This window comes from Oncorhynchus mykiss, chromosome 10 (genome assembly GCF_057628025.1).
Source record: "Oncorhynchus mykiss isolate SJ-2025 chromosome 10, ASM5762802v1, whole genome shotgun sequence".
Classification (NCBI taxonomy): Eukaryota; Metazoa; Chordata; class Actinopteri; order Salmoniformes; family Salmonidae; genus Oncorhynchus; species Oncorhynchus mykiss.
Window position 1 is genome coordinate 79,865,092 of NC_143031.1, and position 15,889 is coordinate 79,880,980.

Sequence of the window (15,889 nt, forward strand, 5' to 3'; positions counted from 1 at the left end):
CTCTCAGCCAGCCTGCTCCACTAGGGCCCTCTCAGCCAGCCTGCTCAACCAGGGCCCTCACAGCCAGTCTGCTCCACTAGGGCCCTCTCAGCCAGCCTGCTCCACTAGGGCCTTCTCAGCCAGCCTGCTCCACTAGGGCCCTCTCAGCCAGCCTACTCCACTAGGGCCCTCTCAGCCAGCCTGCTCCACTAGGGCCCTCTCAGCCATTCTGTTCCACTAGGGCCCTCTCAGCCAGCCTGTCCACTAGGGCCCTCTCAGCCAGCCTGCTCCACTAGGGCCCTCTCAGCCAGCCTGATCCACTAGGGCCCTCTCAGCCAGTCTGCTCCACTAGGGCCCTCTCAGCCAGCCTGCTCCACTAGGGCCCTCTCAGCCAGTCTGCTCCACTAGGGCCCTCTCAGCCAGCCTGCTCCACTAGGGCCCTCTCAGCCACCTTTCTCCACTAGGGCCCTCTCAGCCACCTGGCTCCAATAGGGCCCTCTCAGCCACCTGGCTCCACTAGGGCCCTCTCAGCCAGCCTGCTCCACTAGGGCCCTCTCAGCCAAGCTGGCTCCACTAGGGCCCTCTCAGCCAGCTGGCTCCACTAGGGCCCTCTCAGCCACCTGGCTCCACTAGGGCCCTCTCAGCCACCTGGCTCCACTAGGGCCTTCTCAGCCACCTGGCTCCACTAGGGCCCTCTCAGCCACATGGCTCCACTAGGGCCCTCTCAGCCACATGGCTCCACTAGGGCCCTCTCAGCCACCTGGCTCCACTAGGGCCCTCTCAGCCACCTGGCTCCACTAGGGCCCTCTCAGCCACCTGGCTCCACTAGGGCCCTCTCAGCCACCTGGCTCCACTAGGGCCCTCTCAGCCACCTGGCTCCACTAGGGCCCTCTCAGCCAGCTGTGATCTGTGTGTACAAAACGTTTTCAAGTTATTTTGGGGTCTTTGTAGTCTGACAGAATATGTCTCCTATATCGTTGTACGTTTGGCAGGAGGTTATGTTTTATTCATTATTAGCCAATCAGCATTGAGCTAAACTGAGTGAACTCAGCTGTGAATGGTCCTGGTGCACCAAATAAAAGTGTAAAGGGAAGCCAGTTTGGATTTGGCTTCAGACCAATCACATCACAAGCCAAACATCATCATTTACAGAAACATGAATGCATCTCATTGTGGCTAATGTTAACTAGCTGGCTAGCTGGCTAGCTAGCTTCAACATGTAGCTAGATGTAGTAGGTTAATGTTAACTAGCTGGCCTGAGAGGATGGAGGTTCAACATGTAGCTAGATGTAGTAGGTTAATGTTAACTAGCTGGCCTGAGAGGATGGAAGTTCAACATGTAGCTAGATGTAGTAGACTAATGTTAACTAGCTGGCCTGAGAGGATGGAAGTTCAACATGTAGCTAGATGTAGTAGACTAATGTTAACTAGCTGGCCTGAGAGGATGGAAGTTCAACATGTACTGTAGCTAGATGTAGTAGGTTAATGTTAACTAGCTGGCCTGAGAGGATGGAGGTTCAACATGTACTGTAGCTAGATGTAGTAGGTTAATGTTAACTAGCTGGCCTGACAGGATGGAAGTTCAACATGTACTGTAGCTAGATGTAGTAGGTTAATGTTAACTAGCTGGCCTGAGAGGATGGAGGTTCAACATGTAGTGTAGCTAGATGTAGTAGGCTAATGTTAACTAGCTGGCCTGACAGGATGGAAGTTCAACATGTACTGTAGCTAGATGTAGTAGGCTAATGTTAACTAGCTGGCCTGAGAGGATGGAAGTTCAACATGTAGCTAGATGTAGTAGGTTAATGTTAACTAGCTGGCCTGAGAGGATGGAAGTTCAACATGTACTGTAGCTAGATGTAGTAGGTTAATGTTAACTAGCTGGCCTGACAGGATGGAGGTTCAACATGTAGCTAGATGTAGTAGGTTAATGTTAACTAGCTGGCCTGAGAGGATGGAAGTTCAACATGTAGCTAGATGTAGTAGGTTAATGTTAACTAGCTGGCCTGACAGGATGGAAGTTCAACATGTACTGTAGCTAGATGTAGTAGGTTAATGTTAACTAGCTGGCCTGGCACATCGTTGCCCATGTCAGGAAGTTATTCCAGCAGCATTTTATCCAGGTACCTTAGGAGAAAAATAACTAAAATGGAGTCCTGTATGACAGAGTCATAGACGTGTAGGATACATGAAAGAGGAGGATGGTGTTTCTCTACAATGGGGGAGTCAACATGTGTTTTCTACTCACTCACTCACTCACACACACACACACACACACACACATGAACAGAGCAGAATAAGTAAATGATCAATGCAGAAGTGTGTGTGTGTGTGTGTGTGTGTGTGTGTGTGTGTGTGTGTGTGTGTGTGTGTAGCCTATGTAGTTTATGAATGTGTGTGGGTTTGGTGTGAGAGTGTCAATGTAGTGTGAGATGAGGGGGAGAGGAAAGGAGGAGAGGAGAGGGGGTAGAAGATGAGAAATGGGGGGAAGAGAGGGAGAGAAGAGGAGAGGGGCAGAATTGGAGAAGAATATGAGGTGGGGCAGAATAAGAGTAAAGAGGGGGGAGAAGAGGAGAAGAGGGGGAGAAGAGGAGAGGAGGAGAGGGGGAGGAGAAGATAGGTGGAGAAGAGGAGAGGGGGAGAGGTGGAGAGGAGGAGAAGAGGAGAGGGGGAGAGGAGGAGAAGAGGAGAGGGGGAGAGGAGGAGAGGGGGAGAGGAGGAGAGGAGGAGAGGAGGAGAGGAGAGGGGGAGAGGAGAAGAGGAGAGGGGGAGGAGAAGAGGAGAGGGGGAGGAGAAGATAGGTGGAGAAGAGGAGAGGGGGAGAGGATGAGAAGAGAGGGGGAGAGGAGGAGAAGAGGAGAGGAGGAGAGGAGAGAGGAGAATATGAGATGGGACAGAATAAGAGTAAAGAGGGGGAGAAGAGAAGAAGAGGGGGGGGAGAAGAGGTGAGGAGAGGGGGAGGAGAGAGGAGGAGTGAGAAGAGGAGAGGAGTGAGAAGAGGAGAGGAGTGAGAAGAGGAGAAGTGGGAGAAGTGCGAGAGGGGGTAGGAGAGTAGTGGCGGAGAAGAGGACGGGGGAGATGAGGAGAAGTGAGAAGAGGAGAAGAGAGGGGGAAGAGAGGGGGGAGTAGAGGAAACGAGAGGGGAGAAGAGAGTGGAAGAGGAGAGAAAAGGGAAGAAGAGGAGAGGAGAGGGAAGAGGAGAGACAAGGGAGAAGAGGAGAGGAGATGAGGGGTAAAGAGGAGAGGGGAGAGGAGAGGATAGTGGAGAGGAGGGGAGAGGAGAAGGGGAGAGGGGAGAGGGGAGAGGAGAGCGGGAGAAGATGAGGGGGAATAGAGGAGGAGAAGAGGAGAGGGGGAGGAGAAGAGAGGGGGAGAAGAGGGGAGGGGGAGAAGAGGAGAAGAAAGAGGGATAAGAGTAGGAAGGAGAGGAGAAGGGAAGAGGGGGAGAAGAGGGGGAATAAAGGGGGAGGAGAGGAGAGGGGAGGAGAGGAGAGGGGAGGGGCAGAAAGGGAAAAAGAGGGGGAGACGAGAAGAGGAGAAGAGGATGAGAGAGGGGGGGAGAGAAGAGAGGGGGAGAAGATGAGACAGTGGAGAAGAGTAGAGTGGATATTAAGAGACAAGTATAATTGGGGAGAAGATGGAAGAGAAGAGGAGTCGGGGGGAAGAGGAGAGGAGAATGGGAGAAGGGGAGTGGGAGGGAAGAGCAGAGGAGAAGCGGAGAAGGGGAGTGGGGGAAAGAGGAGATGAGAATGGGAGAAGAAAGGGGGAGAAGAGGAGAGGAGAGGAGGAGGGGAGGATAGGAGAGGGGAGAGGAGTGGAGAGGAGAGAGAGAGGGGAGTAGCTGGGAAAGGAGAGGGGGAGGAGAGGAGGATGAGAGAAGGGGAGAGGAAGAGAAGAGAGGAGGTACTGTTTGTCTCCCACCGCTCCACTCAGAGGACTCTACTGTTATCAAGTGGGCGTTTCCACTATATTTAGTTTACCAGTCATTTCAGTGAAGGGAACAAGTGCACACTTTAGGAGAAAGGAGAGATAATTGGGACAATGCTTCTTTCTCGTCTCCAGTCCTGCGTCTGTAACACCATATTTCCACCTAGTGGCCATAAGAGGAACTGTCCTGTCAGTGTGTTTTTACTGCTGGCTCAAAACAACACATGACCTGCAAACAGGATATAATTCATGTGTGAGTACTAAAAGCACCTGAATGTAGTATATTATAGTATATTTATTATATATGTGGGTCTGATAAGTAAACACTCTTAATGTTTGCGGTTTTATCCCTCAGAAGAACATTGGTCACTATGTAACCAAACACATGTGAAACATCATGATAAGACTGTCTTCCCATCACATCATGAATGGTCATGTTGATGTTCATTTAACCTCTGTCTCTCTCTTCCTCTGACTCCTCCCTTTCTCTCTCTGTCTCTTTCTTTCTCTTTCTCCTTTGTTTCTCTCTATCTCTCTGTCTCTTTCTCTCTCTTCCGCCTCTGTCTCTCTCTTTCTCCTCTGTCTCTCTTTCTCCTCAGATCTCCAGGCTCAAAGCGTCAGTCCACTAGGTAGGTAGAGTATAAATCTACAGTGATTATAGCAGTTCAATATTAGTCAACTTTATTATCCCACATGGATAAATTCATGTGTCCATACGAACCATTCTAAACCCCAATAACAAGTAGTGTTTTATGGAACTACTAATACTTGTCAACCACAAAGCACTACTACTGTTAGAATAACAGAATCACTGTCATCATCTGTCCTCACCACTGTGTTTTCCTCTCTGCTGTTTACAGCTGAACTCTCAGTCAGACTGGTGAATGGGACCACTTCCTGTTCTGGGACAGTGGAAGCCTTCCATGAAGGAGAGTGGTCAGGTCTATGTTTTAGGTGGTTTTGGAGCATGATGAGACAGGCTACGGTTGTGTGTAGACAGCAGGGCTGTGGGAATCCTGTAGCTGCATCTAGAGGACCTCTGATTGAAGATGGAAGAATAGGAGTCAGACTATATAGTATTTGCAGGGGAAATGTGTCTTCTATTAAACAGTGTGACAACAGAAGAGGACCTGGTGTCTGTGATGGTAAATATTATCGTCATGTGACCTGTTCAGGTAAGAGACTGGTCATATTGAGAGATTTATTTATACAATATTACCATGTATCATGTTTTATGTGTTATTAATTCATTTAAATAGAGGGAGAGATGTCAGATGTATTTAAACATTATATTTGTGTTAGTCATATTGGTTTATGGGAGATGTTCATGGGCAGATCATTGTAGTTCAGATGGTACTGAAGTGAAGCTGCCTGATGGATGTCCAGCTGTTTATTTTCTATAAAGTGAAGTGAACTTATTCCTGTCTCCTGCCTGCATTATTCCCAACCCGATCCTGAGTGACTAAGAACCCATTTCTACCTCTTACAGTATCAAACATAGCAAACTACAATCTTTTATCCAACATATTTGTGTTTAGTCCTTGACAGTGTCATCAACAAAACTGATTGAATGTTCAACCAACTCTTTTTCTCCAGAGTCTGTGCGGCTTGTGGATGGAGCTGGTCTCTGCTCTGGGAGAGTGGAGGTGAAGTCCAATCAGTCCTGGGCCTCAGTGTGTGAAGCTGACTTTGACCGGCAGGATGCAGAGGTAGTCTGTAGCGAGTTTGGCTGTGGGGCTCCTGCAGCTCTACAGGGGGGGCTCTATGGAGGAGGTGGGGGTCAGACCTGGGATAAAGAGTTCCAGTGTAAAGGCAATGAGTCCCTTCTCCTGGACTGTGACACCTCAGACAGAGAGAACAACACCTGCCTACCTGGTAATGCTGTTGGACTCACCTGCTCAGGTAAGAAACAGTTTGTCACTCAGTCAACATTGTTTCTCATCTGGAGTGAAGAATATGAGAGAAAATATAGGTGTGTTTTAGTGAGAAATAGTAAGATTACTGTCTCTCTCTTTTATTTTCTCAGAGCCTGATGATGTGAGGCTGGTGGGAGGAGGCAGTCGCTGTGCTGGTGGAGTGGAGTGGTACGACCAGGGAGAGTGGAGGACTGTGGGAGCTGAGGACAGGGACCAGAAGCATGTAGCTGCAGTAGTGTGTAGACAGCTGGGTTGTGGCTCCACTGTTTCAGTACCACCTGGAAACAACACTGGAGGGATTAGAGTTTCCTGTTCTGGGTCTGAGTTTTCACTGAGGGAGTGTAGAAGAACGTATGATCTCCTTCCTGGACTCACAGTGATCTGCTCAGGTAATAACAAGATACACTATATGGCCAAAAGTATGTGGACATTTGTGGATCCGGCTATTTCAGCCACAGCAGTTGCTGACAGGTGTTTGAAATTGAGCACACAGCCATGCAATCTCCATAGACAAACATTGCCAGTAGATTGGACTTACTGAAGATCTCAGTGACTTAACGTGACAAGTCTAGGAGCAACAACGGCTCAGCCGTGAAGTGGTAGACAACACAAGCAGAACGGACCGCCGGGTGTTGAACCACGTAGAGCCTACAAATAATCCTCTGTTGTAAAACTCACTGCTGAGTTCCACATACTTTAGTCCATGTATTATATCTCCTTCCTGGACTCACAGTGATCTGCTCAGGAAACATCAACATATTATAATTATATTCAACTGATTTCCTTCATTCATACAACTTCCTCTGCACCTCTCATGATGACTGTTTAACTTGTCAGTCTGCTTTACTAAATAGATCACTCAGTCAAGTAGGAATCAAATACAACTTAAATATCCCAGAATGCTTTGTATTTGAGTGTTATCTCAGTGAACGTCTCTACTCACTACCACTGTCACATGTCATGTTATTGTCACATCTAAATGAGGAAAGTAGTTGAGGAGCTACGTTTTATTTTTCTCTCCTCTTGTTCCAGATGTCCTGCTTAAGCTTGATATCAACATATGTTGTCTCAGTGACTGTAGGCCCACTACTCATGTTGCCCTGTGAGGGAGGGTGGCTGGCACTGTCACATGCTGATGTTATTGTCATATCTATAGGAAACTAGTTGAAGAGGTTTTTCTTGTTCTCTTTTATTGTTACAGATCTCCTGGTCCAGCCTGATATCTTCCTGACTGACCCAATGGGAGGGGTCTTCAGGGGCCACCAGGGGCCCGAGATGTTCAGGGGCTACAACTTCACCATCACCTGCTCCACTCAGCCACAGTACCCAGGAGGCTCCTTCCTCCTCACATTCACCGGTTCCAACAGAACCCAGACCCAGCCAGCTGTCAATCACTCTGCTGCCTTCCTCTTCCCTGCTGCAGATGACTCCCACCAAGGGACCTACAGCTGTGTTTATGACAATTATGTTTTCTCTCATAACTTCTCCTCTGAGAGTGAGCTCCTCTCCCTCACCATCACAGGTAACTGAACATGAACCAGACTTATAATTTTGTCATTGACAGATTTCCCACAGATCTATGTGATGATGATCAGTCCCCTCATCAAAGGTGTTTCTGTTTGCAGCCTCTCCTCTGCCAGCCTTCATCATCAGACACGTTGTAGTGCTGCTGATCCTACTGACAGCCATCACCACCTCCTACCTGTACTACAAGGTAAAGACATTTACTCAGATGTTACAAGTCATTTAAACTAGAGGGTGAGGGGGTGGGGAGAGAGAGAATGGAGATACTAGAGAGTAAATGTCTGACTGTTGGTGCTGTGTCTCCCTAGCCCACCAGGAGGCAGAAGAGAGTGAACAGGGTGAGCAGCATGGATCTTTATGTCAATGCCATGGAGATGGTCTCTCTGAGCTCCAGAGCTGAAGCTGGACCGGGAGAGGAGAGAGCAGCCCAGGGGACGGAGTAGGAGTACAATGAAGCTGACCCTACACGCTGATCTTAAGTCAGTTTTGTGTTTTAAATCGATGGTCAGCAGTGGACTGGTGTTTAAAATGTGGTGACAAACTTGAGGTGGTTCTAATTTTAATAACAAGTTCAGAATTAGTTTCTCTTTCTAGAACCTTGGAAGAAATCTAAAAGGAGTGACTGCAACCACCATTATTCATTTAGTTTGGTTTTTACCACCAGAGAAACATGGGGTTCTGGGTAACATGGGGTTTTGGGTAACATGGGGTTCTGGGTAACATGGGGTTCTCGGTAACATGGGGTTTTGGTAACATGGGGTTTTGGTAACATGGGGTTTTGGGTAACATGGGGTTTTGGTAACATGGAGTTTGGGTAACATGGGGTTCTGGGTAACATGGGTTTTTGGTAACATGGGGTTTTGGGTAACATGGGGTTTTGGTAACATGGGGTTTGGGTAACATGGGGTTCTGGGTAACATGGGGTGTTGGTAACATGGGGTTTTGGTAACATGGGGTTTTGGGTAACATGGGGTTTTGGGTAACATGGGGTTTTGGTAACATGGGGTTTGGGTAACATGGGGTTCTGGGTAACATGGGGTGTTGGTAACATGGGTTTTTGGTAACATGGGGTTCTGGTAACATGGGGTTCTGGGTAACATGGGGTTTTGGGTAACATGGGGTTCTGGGTAACATGGTGTTTTGGGTAACATGGGGTTCTGGGTAACATGGGGTTCTGGGTAACATGGGGTGTTGGTAACATGGGGTTTTTGGTAACATGGGGTTCTGGGTAACATGGGGTTTGGGTAACATGGGGTTCTGGGTAACATGGGGTGTTGGTAACATGGGTTTTTGGTAACATGGGGTTCTGGGTAACATGGGGTTTGGGTAACATGGGGTTCTGGGTAACATGGGGTTCTGGGTAACATGGGGTTCTGGGTAACATGGGGTTTTGGGTAACATGGGGTGTTGGTAACATGGGTTTTGGGTAACATGGGGTTCTGGGTAACATGGGGTTCTGGGTAACATGGGGTTCTGGGTAACATGGGGTTCTGGGTAACATGGGGTTCTGGGTAACATGGGTTTTTGGTAACATGGGGTTCTGGTAACATGGGGTTCTGGGTAACATGGGGTTCTGGGTAACATGGGGTGTTGGTAACATGGGGTTCTGGTAACATGGGGTTCTGGGTAACATGGGGTGTTGGTAACATGGGGTTCTGGGTAACATGGGGTTCTGGGTAACATGGGGTTCTGGGTAACATGGGGTTCTGGGTAACATGGGTTTTTGGTAACATGGGGTTCTGGGTAACATGGGGTTCTGGGTAACATGGGGTTCTGGGTAACATGGGGTTCTGGGTAACATGGGGTTCTGGGTAACATGGGGTGTTGGTAACATGGGGTTCTGGGTAACATGGGGTTCTGGGTAACATGGGGTTCTGGGTAACATGGGGTTCTGGGTAACATGGGGTTTCGGTTCATTTCAGAAACTAGCTCAATTAGGTCTGTTTTGCATTCCATCAGTGGAGGCTGGTGGGAGGAGCCTCAGAAACCTGGATCATTGTAATGGCTGAAACGGAGTAGCTGGAACAGAGTCAAACACTTGATCCATTTGATACCGTTACATTCATTCCCTTCCAGCCAATACAATGAGCCAGTCCTCCTATAACTCCTCTCACCAGCCTCCACCGTATTCTATACATTCATTACGTTCCAGCCAATACAATGAGCCAGTCCTCCTATAGCTCCTCCCACCAGCCTCCACCGCATTCTATACATTCATTCCCTTCCAGCCAATACAATGAGCCAGTCCTCCTATAGCTCCTCCCACCAGCCTCCACCGCATTCTATACATTCATTCCCTTCCAGCCAATACAATGAGCCAGTCCTCCTATAGCTCCTCCCACCAGCCTCCACTGCATTCTATACATTATATATATGATATTATTTAGTATAGCCTACAGTTAGATTATTTATGTTGAAGAGTCTCCATTATTAGTCCATGTATTATTATATTATTTAGTATAGCCTACTGTTAGATTCTTTATGCTGAAGAGTCTCCATTATTAGTCCATGTATTATTTAGTATAGCCTACTGTTAGATTCTTTATGCTGAAGAGTCTCCATTATTAGTCCATGTATTATTTAGTATAGCCTACTGTTAGATTCTTTATGTTGAAGAGTCTCCATTGTTAGTCCATGTATTATTATATTATCTAGTATAGCCTACTGTTAGATTCTTTATGTTGAAGAGTCTCCATTATTAGTCCATGTATTATAATCATCTGTTCATTCTTTGTATTTTGAAACATCTTTAATAAAAGGGGACATATTTTTCACAAGTCAATGTGGTTTATTGTTGTAGTTTGTTTACTTTTAGATGTATAAATCTCTCCTGATGTTGATATTGATTTACGATGCAGAATATTGTTATGATGTTGTGCCTTCAGAAAATATTCACTCCTTTACTTACAAAATGGGATAAAAAAAGAAAAAATAATTTTTTTTGTCAACGATCTACACAAAATACTCAACCCCCTGAGTCAATACGTGTTTGGATCACATTTGTCAGCAATTAGCTAGCTAGCTTTACTGTGTCGTACCGTCAGCTAGCTTTACTGTGTCGTACCGTCAGCTAGCTCTACTGTGTCGTACCGTCAGCTAGCTTTACTGTGTCGTACCGTCAGCTAGCTCTACTGTGTCGCACCGTCAGCTAGCTCTACTGTGTCGCACCGTCAGCTAGCTCTACTGTGTCGCACCGTCAGCTAGCTCTACTGAGTCGCACCGTCAGCTAGCTTTACTGTGTCGTACCGTCAGCTAGCTTTACTGTGTTGCACCGTCAGCTAGCTTTACTGTGTTGCACCGTCAGCTAGCTTTACTGTGTTGCACCGTCAGCTAGCTTTACTGTGTTGCACTGTCAGCTAGCTTTACCGTGTCGCACCGTCAGCTAGCTTTACCGTGTCGCACCGTTAGCTAGCTTTACTGTGTCGTACCGTCAGCTAGCTTTACTGTGTCGTACCGTCAGCTAGCTTTACTGTGTCGTACCGTCAGCTAGCTCTACTGTGTCGTACCGTCAGCTAGCTCTACCGTGTCGCACCGTCAGCTAGCTTTACTGTGTCGCACCGTCAGCTAGCTTTACTGTGTCGTACCGTCAGCTAGCTCTACTGTGTCGTACCGTCAGCTAGCTCTACCGTGTCGCACCGTCAGCTAGCTTTACTGTGTCGCACCGTCAGCTAGCTTTACTGTGTCGCACCGTCAGCTAGCTTTACTGTGTCGCACCGTCAGCTAGCTTTACTGTGTCGTACCGTCAGCTAGCTCTACTGTGTCGTACCGTCAGCTAGCTCTACCGTGTCGCACCGTCAGCTAGCTTTACTGTGTCGCACCGTCAGCTAGCTTTACTGTGTCGCACCGTCAGCTAGCTCTACTGTGTCGTACCGTCAGCTAGCTCTACTGTGTCGTACCGTCAGCTAGCTCTACCGTGTCGCACCGTCAGCTAGCTCTACCGTGTCGCACCGTCAGCTAGCTTTACTGTGTCGTACCAGCAGCTAGCTTTACTGTATCGTACCAGCAGCTAGCTTCACTGTGTCGTACCGTTAGCTAGCTTTACTGTGTCGTACCAGCAGCTAGCTTTACTGTGTCGTACCAGCAGCTAGCTTTACTGTGTCGTACCAGCAGCTAGCTTCACTGTGTCGTACCAGCAGCTAGCTTCACTGTGTCGTACCGTTAGCTAGCTTTACTGTGTCGTACCGTCAGCTAGCTTTACTGTACCTCAGACCGTAAACTGATGAGGGAAAACACTTTGTTCTGAGTGGTAGTCATACATTATGTTCTCAATGCTCCTACTGTTGCACTAGAGCAGTGGTTTCCTCTCCTCGTCTCCTTTCCTTCCTCTCTATTGATAAGATAGAACTGAACTGATCAATCAAATACTGTGCCTGGTGCAGACATGCCGCATATTACTTCCACCTTTACTACGTTCACGTCGTCGTTGTAAAATATAATGCTTCCTCAATGACTTACCTGGTTAAATAAATCCTAAATTAATGGTTTTCAGAAACAAGGAGAGGAAGCCATTTTGGATTAGTGGTGTGAACGGTGAACCCAGTGTGTACCAAGGACAGACTGATTCAGCCCATAGGTTGGCTTGTCTCTGGACATACCGTACCCGTGGTGTTTTCCTGAACTCCTCTACTATCTTGGCAGCCATCTCGTAGTCCTCTAGGAGGCGATGGCGTAGCCGATCCATGAAGCACTCCGGGCTGGCCGCAGCTGCAGCGGCTGGTACCTCGTCTCCTACAGGGGGACAAGGAGAAGTTAGCCATTAGCTTAGCATAGTGCGCTAGTCTCTCATAGGGAAACAATGAGAGAGGGGCTAGCAAGTTAGCGGTTAGCTTAGCATCAAGTTCCTGTTCCTTTAACTTAAAATGTATTCTTCTATCCTCCCTTCCGTGAAGTAACCTGATCTCACCAATGAGAAAACAAAGGCAGCAACAAACAAAAAAAAGAGAGAGCAAGATGGCAGAGGAGGAAGTAGATTTTTGTTTCTGCTGAGTCATGTTGACAATGCTAGAATATGCTGACACTGACTGACTTTCCCAGTTAAATAAATACTGGAGACATGTGCTGTTTTAAATGAGTTAAGTCTGCTAATATGGCCTACTGCTAACAGGACAACTGATAGAAACAATATTCTAGTAGTAGTTTAAAATAAAACACTTACTCGTGCACATTAATGTTATAAACGTTCAATTGATCTTTATCATGATAATTCTGTAAAAGTGTTGTGAAATTGATTGTTGAGTATGTGTGTTGTGGTGTGTGTGCTGACTGGAGGCTGGGTCTAGCCTGTGTGTGTGTGTGTGTGTGTGTGTGTGCTGACTGGAGGCTGGGTCTAGCCTGTGTGTGTGTGTGTGTGTGTGTGTGTGCTGACTGGAGGCTGGGTCTAGCCTGAGATAACACATATCAGTGCAGGGCCTTATCTGCTGGAAATGTCAGCACAGATTTCACTCATGTGTGTGTGTGTGTGTGTGTGTGTGTGTGTGTGGGTGAGCCAGTCATGGCCCTGTTTTAGTGAGACAAGAGCAGGGCTCTGCTACTTAATGTCAAACGGGTGAGAGAGTGTGAGTGTGTGTGTGTGTGTGTGGTGAAACAGAGAGAGAGACAGAGAGAGCAAGCATCCTAGCAGAAGCAGGTAACCAATAAGAATGATAGACAACAGACTGACTACACAGTCAATTCAAAGCCTATTGTGTAGCCTGGCTAGTGAACTATTTCACCGACACTCATAACTACAAAATGGCCGACAACACACGAACGGGTGCCTTTATTAAACCAATGTTACATACTCCTGTTGTAAAAACGCCTCTCAAGAGCTCAAATTTGGGCCTTTTAACTTTCAAAATATTCCTAGAATAACCTAACTGACAACTAACGGAATATCTTAACCAGACAAGATCATTTTGATCAGCATGTCTTTGCTAGTTACCTTGCTTTGAAGTCGCCTACCGTAACCACCTCAAAGCATTTAGTTGGAATTGCAGTATTTTATAGTCCACTATGGGGTAGCCAATCATCCTCCAGGAGAGCCTTAAAGGGGCAGTGTTGTATTTTGAGACAGGCTGGACTATGAAGAGAAGCCGATAGACAGAGGATAGACTACATTTCAGTCTGATTCTCTACAGTAGTAATAATACATGTATTTGCATTTTGTTAAGTGGTTCCTTGCAACATATAACGAGGTAAAAATGGTTTTAACAGACGTTTTCTGACACACTTGACGGCATCCTGTTTCAGTCACACATCCACAGACTACATCACAGGCATGTTTTTAAAAGGTTACAGACATGACTCTGGAGGTCGTTGCGAAGGCCTCGTCTGACCAGGTTGTAAGCCTCCTCCTTCTTCCCCGGACAGTTCAGGGTTAAACCATTCCTCACCAGGGTCTCTGCAGGGTGGGGGAGGGGGAGACAACGAGAGGTCATCGTCAGGGTCTCTGCAGGGTGGGGGAGACAACGAGAGGTCATCGTCAGGGTCTCTGCAGGGTGGGGGAGGGGGAGACAACGAGAGGTCATCGTCAGGGTCTCTGCAGGGTGGGGGAGGGGGAGACAACGAAAGGTCATCGTCAGGGTCTCTGCAGGGTGGGGGAGAGAGAAACAACGAGAGATCATCGTCAGGGTCTCTGCAGGGTGGGGGAGACAACAAGAGGCTTTATAAAAGGGGTCTACATCTCATCCATCTCCCTTACCTCCATGTTCTGTGAACTTGGGGTTGGACAGGATCTGCTTGCAGAACTTGAATCCGTTTCTGTGCTGCTTGTGTTCGTAACGTCGCTGGGGAGAGAGAGAGAGAGAGAACAGTTGATCTTCCAGGTGTTTTGAATGGCTGAAAGCCTGCATGTACCTCCCACGCCAGAGACAATGACTCAGAGAGGCCGTGACAACGTGGCTTGTCACGGTAGAAAAACCTTCTTTATTCATTTACCTCAGAAAAGCGGTCTGACCAATACCAAGAGGGAAGTGGGACAAAAGTGTTGACAAAGAGACGCTGATATGAAAACCAAGTGTCATCAAGGCAAAGGGTGGCTACTTTGAAAAATCTCAAATCTTAAATCTATTTTGATTTGTTCAACATCTTTATTTTGGTTACTACATGATCACATGTGTGTTATGTCACAGTTTTGATGTCTTCATTATTATTCTACAATGGAGATAAGAGTAGTAAAAATAAAGAAAATCCCTTGAATGACTAGGTGTTCTCAAACTTTTGACTGGTAGTGTGTGTGTGTGTGTGTGTGACTGTGTGTGTGTGTGTGTGTGTCAGAGTCTAAAACACAGCTAAATTACCACCGCTTTCCTCTCAAATAGAAGCTATATTTAGCATCACGCTGTGCTGCTTAATCGCTACAGGGGAGAGAGGGAGGGAGAGCAGACTGTGAGCTACTAGCAGAGAGAGGGTGGAAGAACCAGGGAGGCAGGGAGGAGATGGAGGGGGAGAGAAAGGGGGGGTTAACAGATGGCACTTCTGTGGATGTCCTCTTAATATCACTAATGGTGACGACACTGAAGCCTTTCACAAATTCTGCTCACATTAGCTAAGATCAAAGTAGAAGAGGCCACACACACGCACACGCACACACACACACGCGCTTCACTGAGAAGTCGCAGTCTTTAGTACAAAGTAGACTCTTTGATTGACTGAATCTAAACTAATCACCTACCACAAGCTAAGAGACAAGATTCTACCAAGAAACTGTAGACACATTGAGCAGCGAACGACAGGCCTCCTCCTCCGTCGTCAGGCCAGGCCTCCTCCTCCTCCGTCGTCAGGCCAGGCCTCCTCCTCCTCCGTCGTCAGGCCAGGCCTCCTCCTCCTCCGTCGTCGTCAGGCCAGGCCTCCTCCTCCTCCGTCGTCGTCAGGCCAGGCCTCCTCCTCCTCCGTCGTCGTCAGGCCAGGCCTCCTCCTCCTCCGTCGTCGTCAGACCAGGCCTCCTCCTCCTCCTCCGTCGTCGTCAGGCCAGGCCTCCTCCTCCTCCGTCGTCGTCAGGCCAGGCCTCCTCCTCCTCCTCCGTCGTCGTCAGGCCAGGCCTCCTCCTCCTCCTCCTCCGTCGTCGTCAGGCCAGGCCTCCTCCTCCTCCGTCGTCGTCAGGCCAGGCCTCCTCCTCCCCCGTCGTCGTCAGGCCAGGCCTCCTCCTCCCCCGTCGTCGTCAGGCCAGGCCTCCTCCTCCTCCGTCGTCGTCAGGCCAGGCCTCCTCCTCCTCCGTCGTCGTCAGGCCAGGCCTCCTCCTCCTCCGTCGTCGTCAGGCCAGGCCTCCTCCTCCTCCGTCGTCGTCAGGCCAGGCCTCCTCCTCCTCCGTCGTCGTCAGGCCAGGCCTCCTCCGTCGTCGTCAGGCCAGGCCTCCTCCGTCGTCGTCAGACCAGGCCTCCTCCGTCGTCGTCAGACCAGGCCTCCTCCGTCGTCGTCAGACCAGGCCTCCTCCGTCGTCGTCAGACCAGGCCTCCTCCGTCGTCGTCAGACCAGGCCTCCTCCGTCGTCGTCAGACCAGGCCTCCTCCGTCGTCGTCAGACCAGGCCTCCTCCGTCGTCGTCAGACCAGGCCTCCTCCGTCGTCGT

At 48.5% G+C, this 15,889-nt stretch overlaps 2 protein-coding genes across 6 annotated transcripts; one reads left to right on the forward strand and one right to left on the reverse strand.

The window, feature by feature from the left end:
• Positions 1–4,422: 4,422 nt before the first annotated feature.
• Positions 4,423–15,647, reverse strand: LOC110519451 (N-alpha-acetyltransferase 15, NatA auxiliary subunit). 5 transcript variants are annotated; one of them, XR_016483959.1, is made up of 4 exons: positions 14,026–15,647; positions 13,267–13,911; positions 11,947–12,074; positions 4,423–6,100 (listed from the first exon to the last, which is right to left on the reverse strand). XR_016483959.1 is itself a non-coding variant. In XM_090188057.1 (4 exons), the coding sequence occupies exons 1-3, from the start codon at positions 14,255–14,257 to the stop codon at positions 12,000–12,002; spliced, it is 594 nt and encodes a 197-aa protein (XP_090044183.1). In that variant the 5' UTR covers positions 14,258–15,647; the 3' UTR covers positions 4,423–6,100; positions 11,947–11,999. The 5 variants fall into 5 exon arrangements, 2 of the variants coding, with proteins under 2 accessions (XP_090044183.1, XP_090044184.1); XM_090188057.1 differs by having other exon boundaries at positions 13,625–13,911; XR_016483961.1 differs by having other exon boundaries at positions 5,132–6,100; positions 11,947–13,725; positions 14,026–14,110; positions 14,998–15,647.
• Positions 4,773–7,352, forward strand: LOC110511350 (CD5 antigen-like). Its single transcript, XM_090188059.1, has 4 exons — positions 4,773–5,081; positions 5,503–5,808; positions 5,933–6,211; positions 7,024–7,352. The coding sequence occupies exons 1-4, from the start codon at positions 4,874–4,876 to the stop codon at positions 7,350–7,352; spliced, it is 1,122 nt and encodes a 373-aa protein (XP_090044185.1). The 5' UTR covers positions 4,773–4,873.
• Positions 15,648–15,889: the final 242 nt, after the last annotated feature.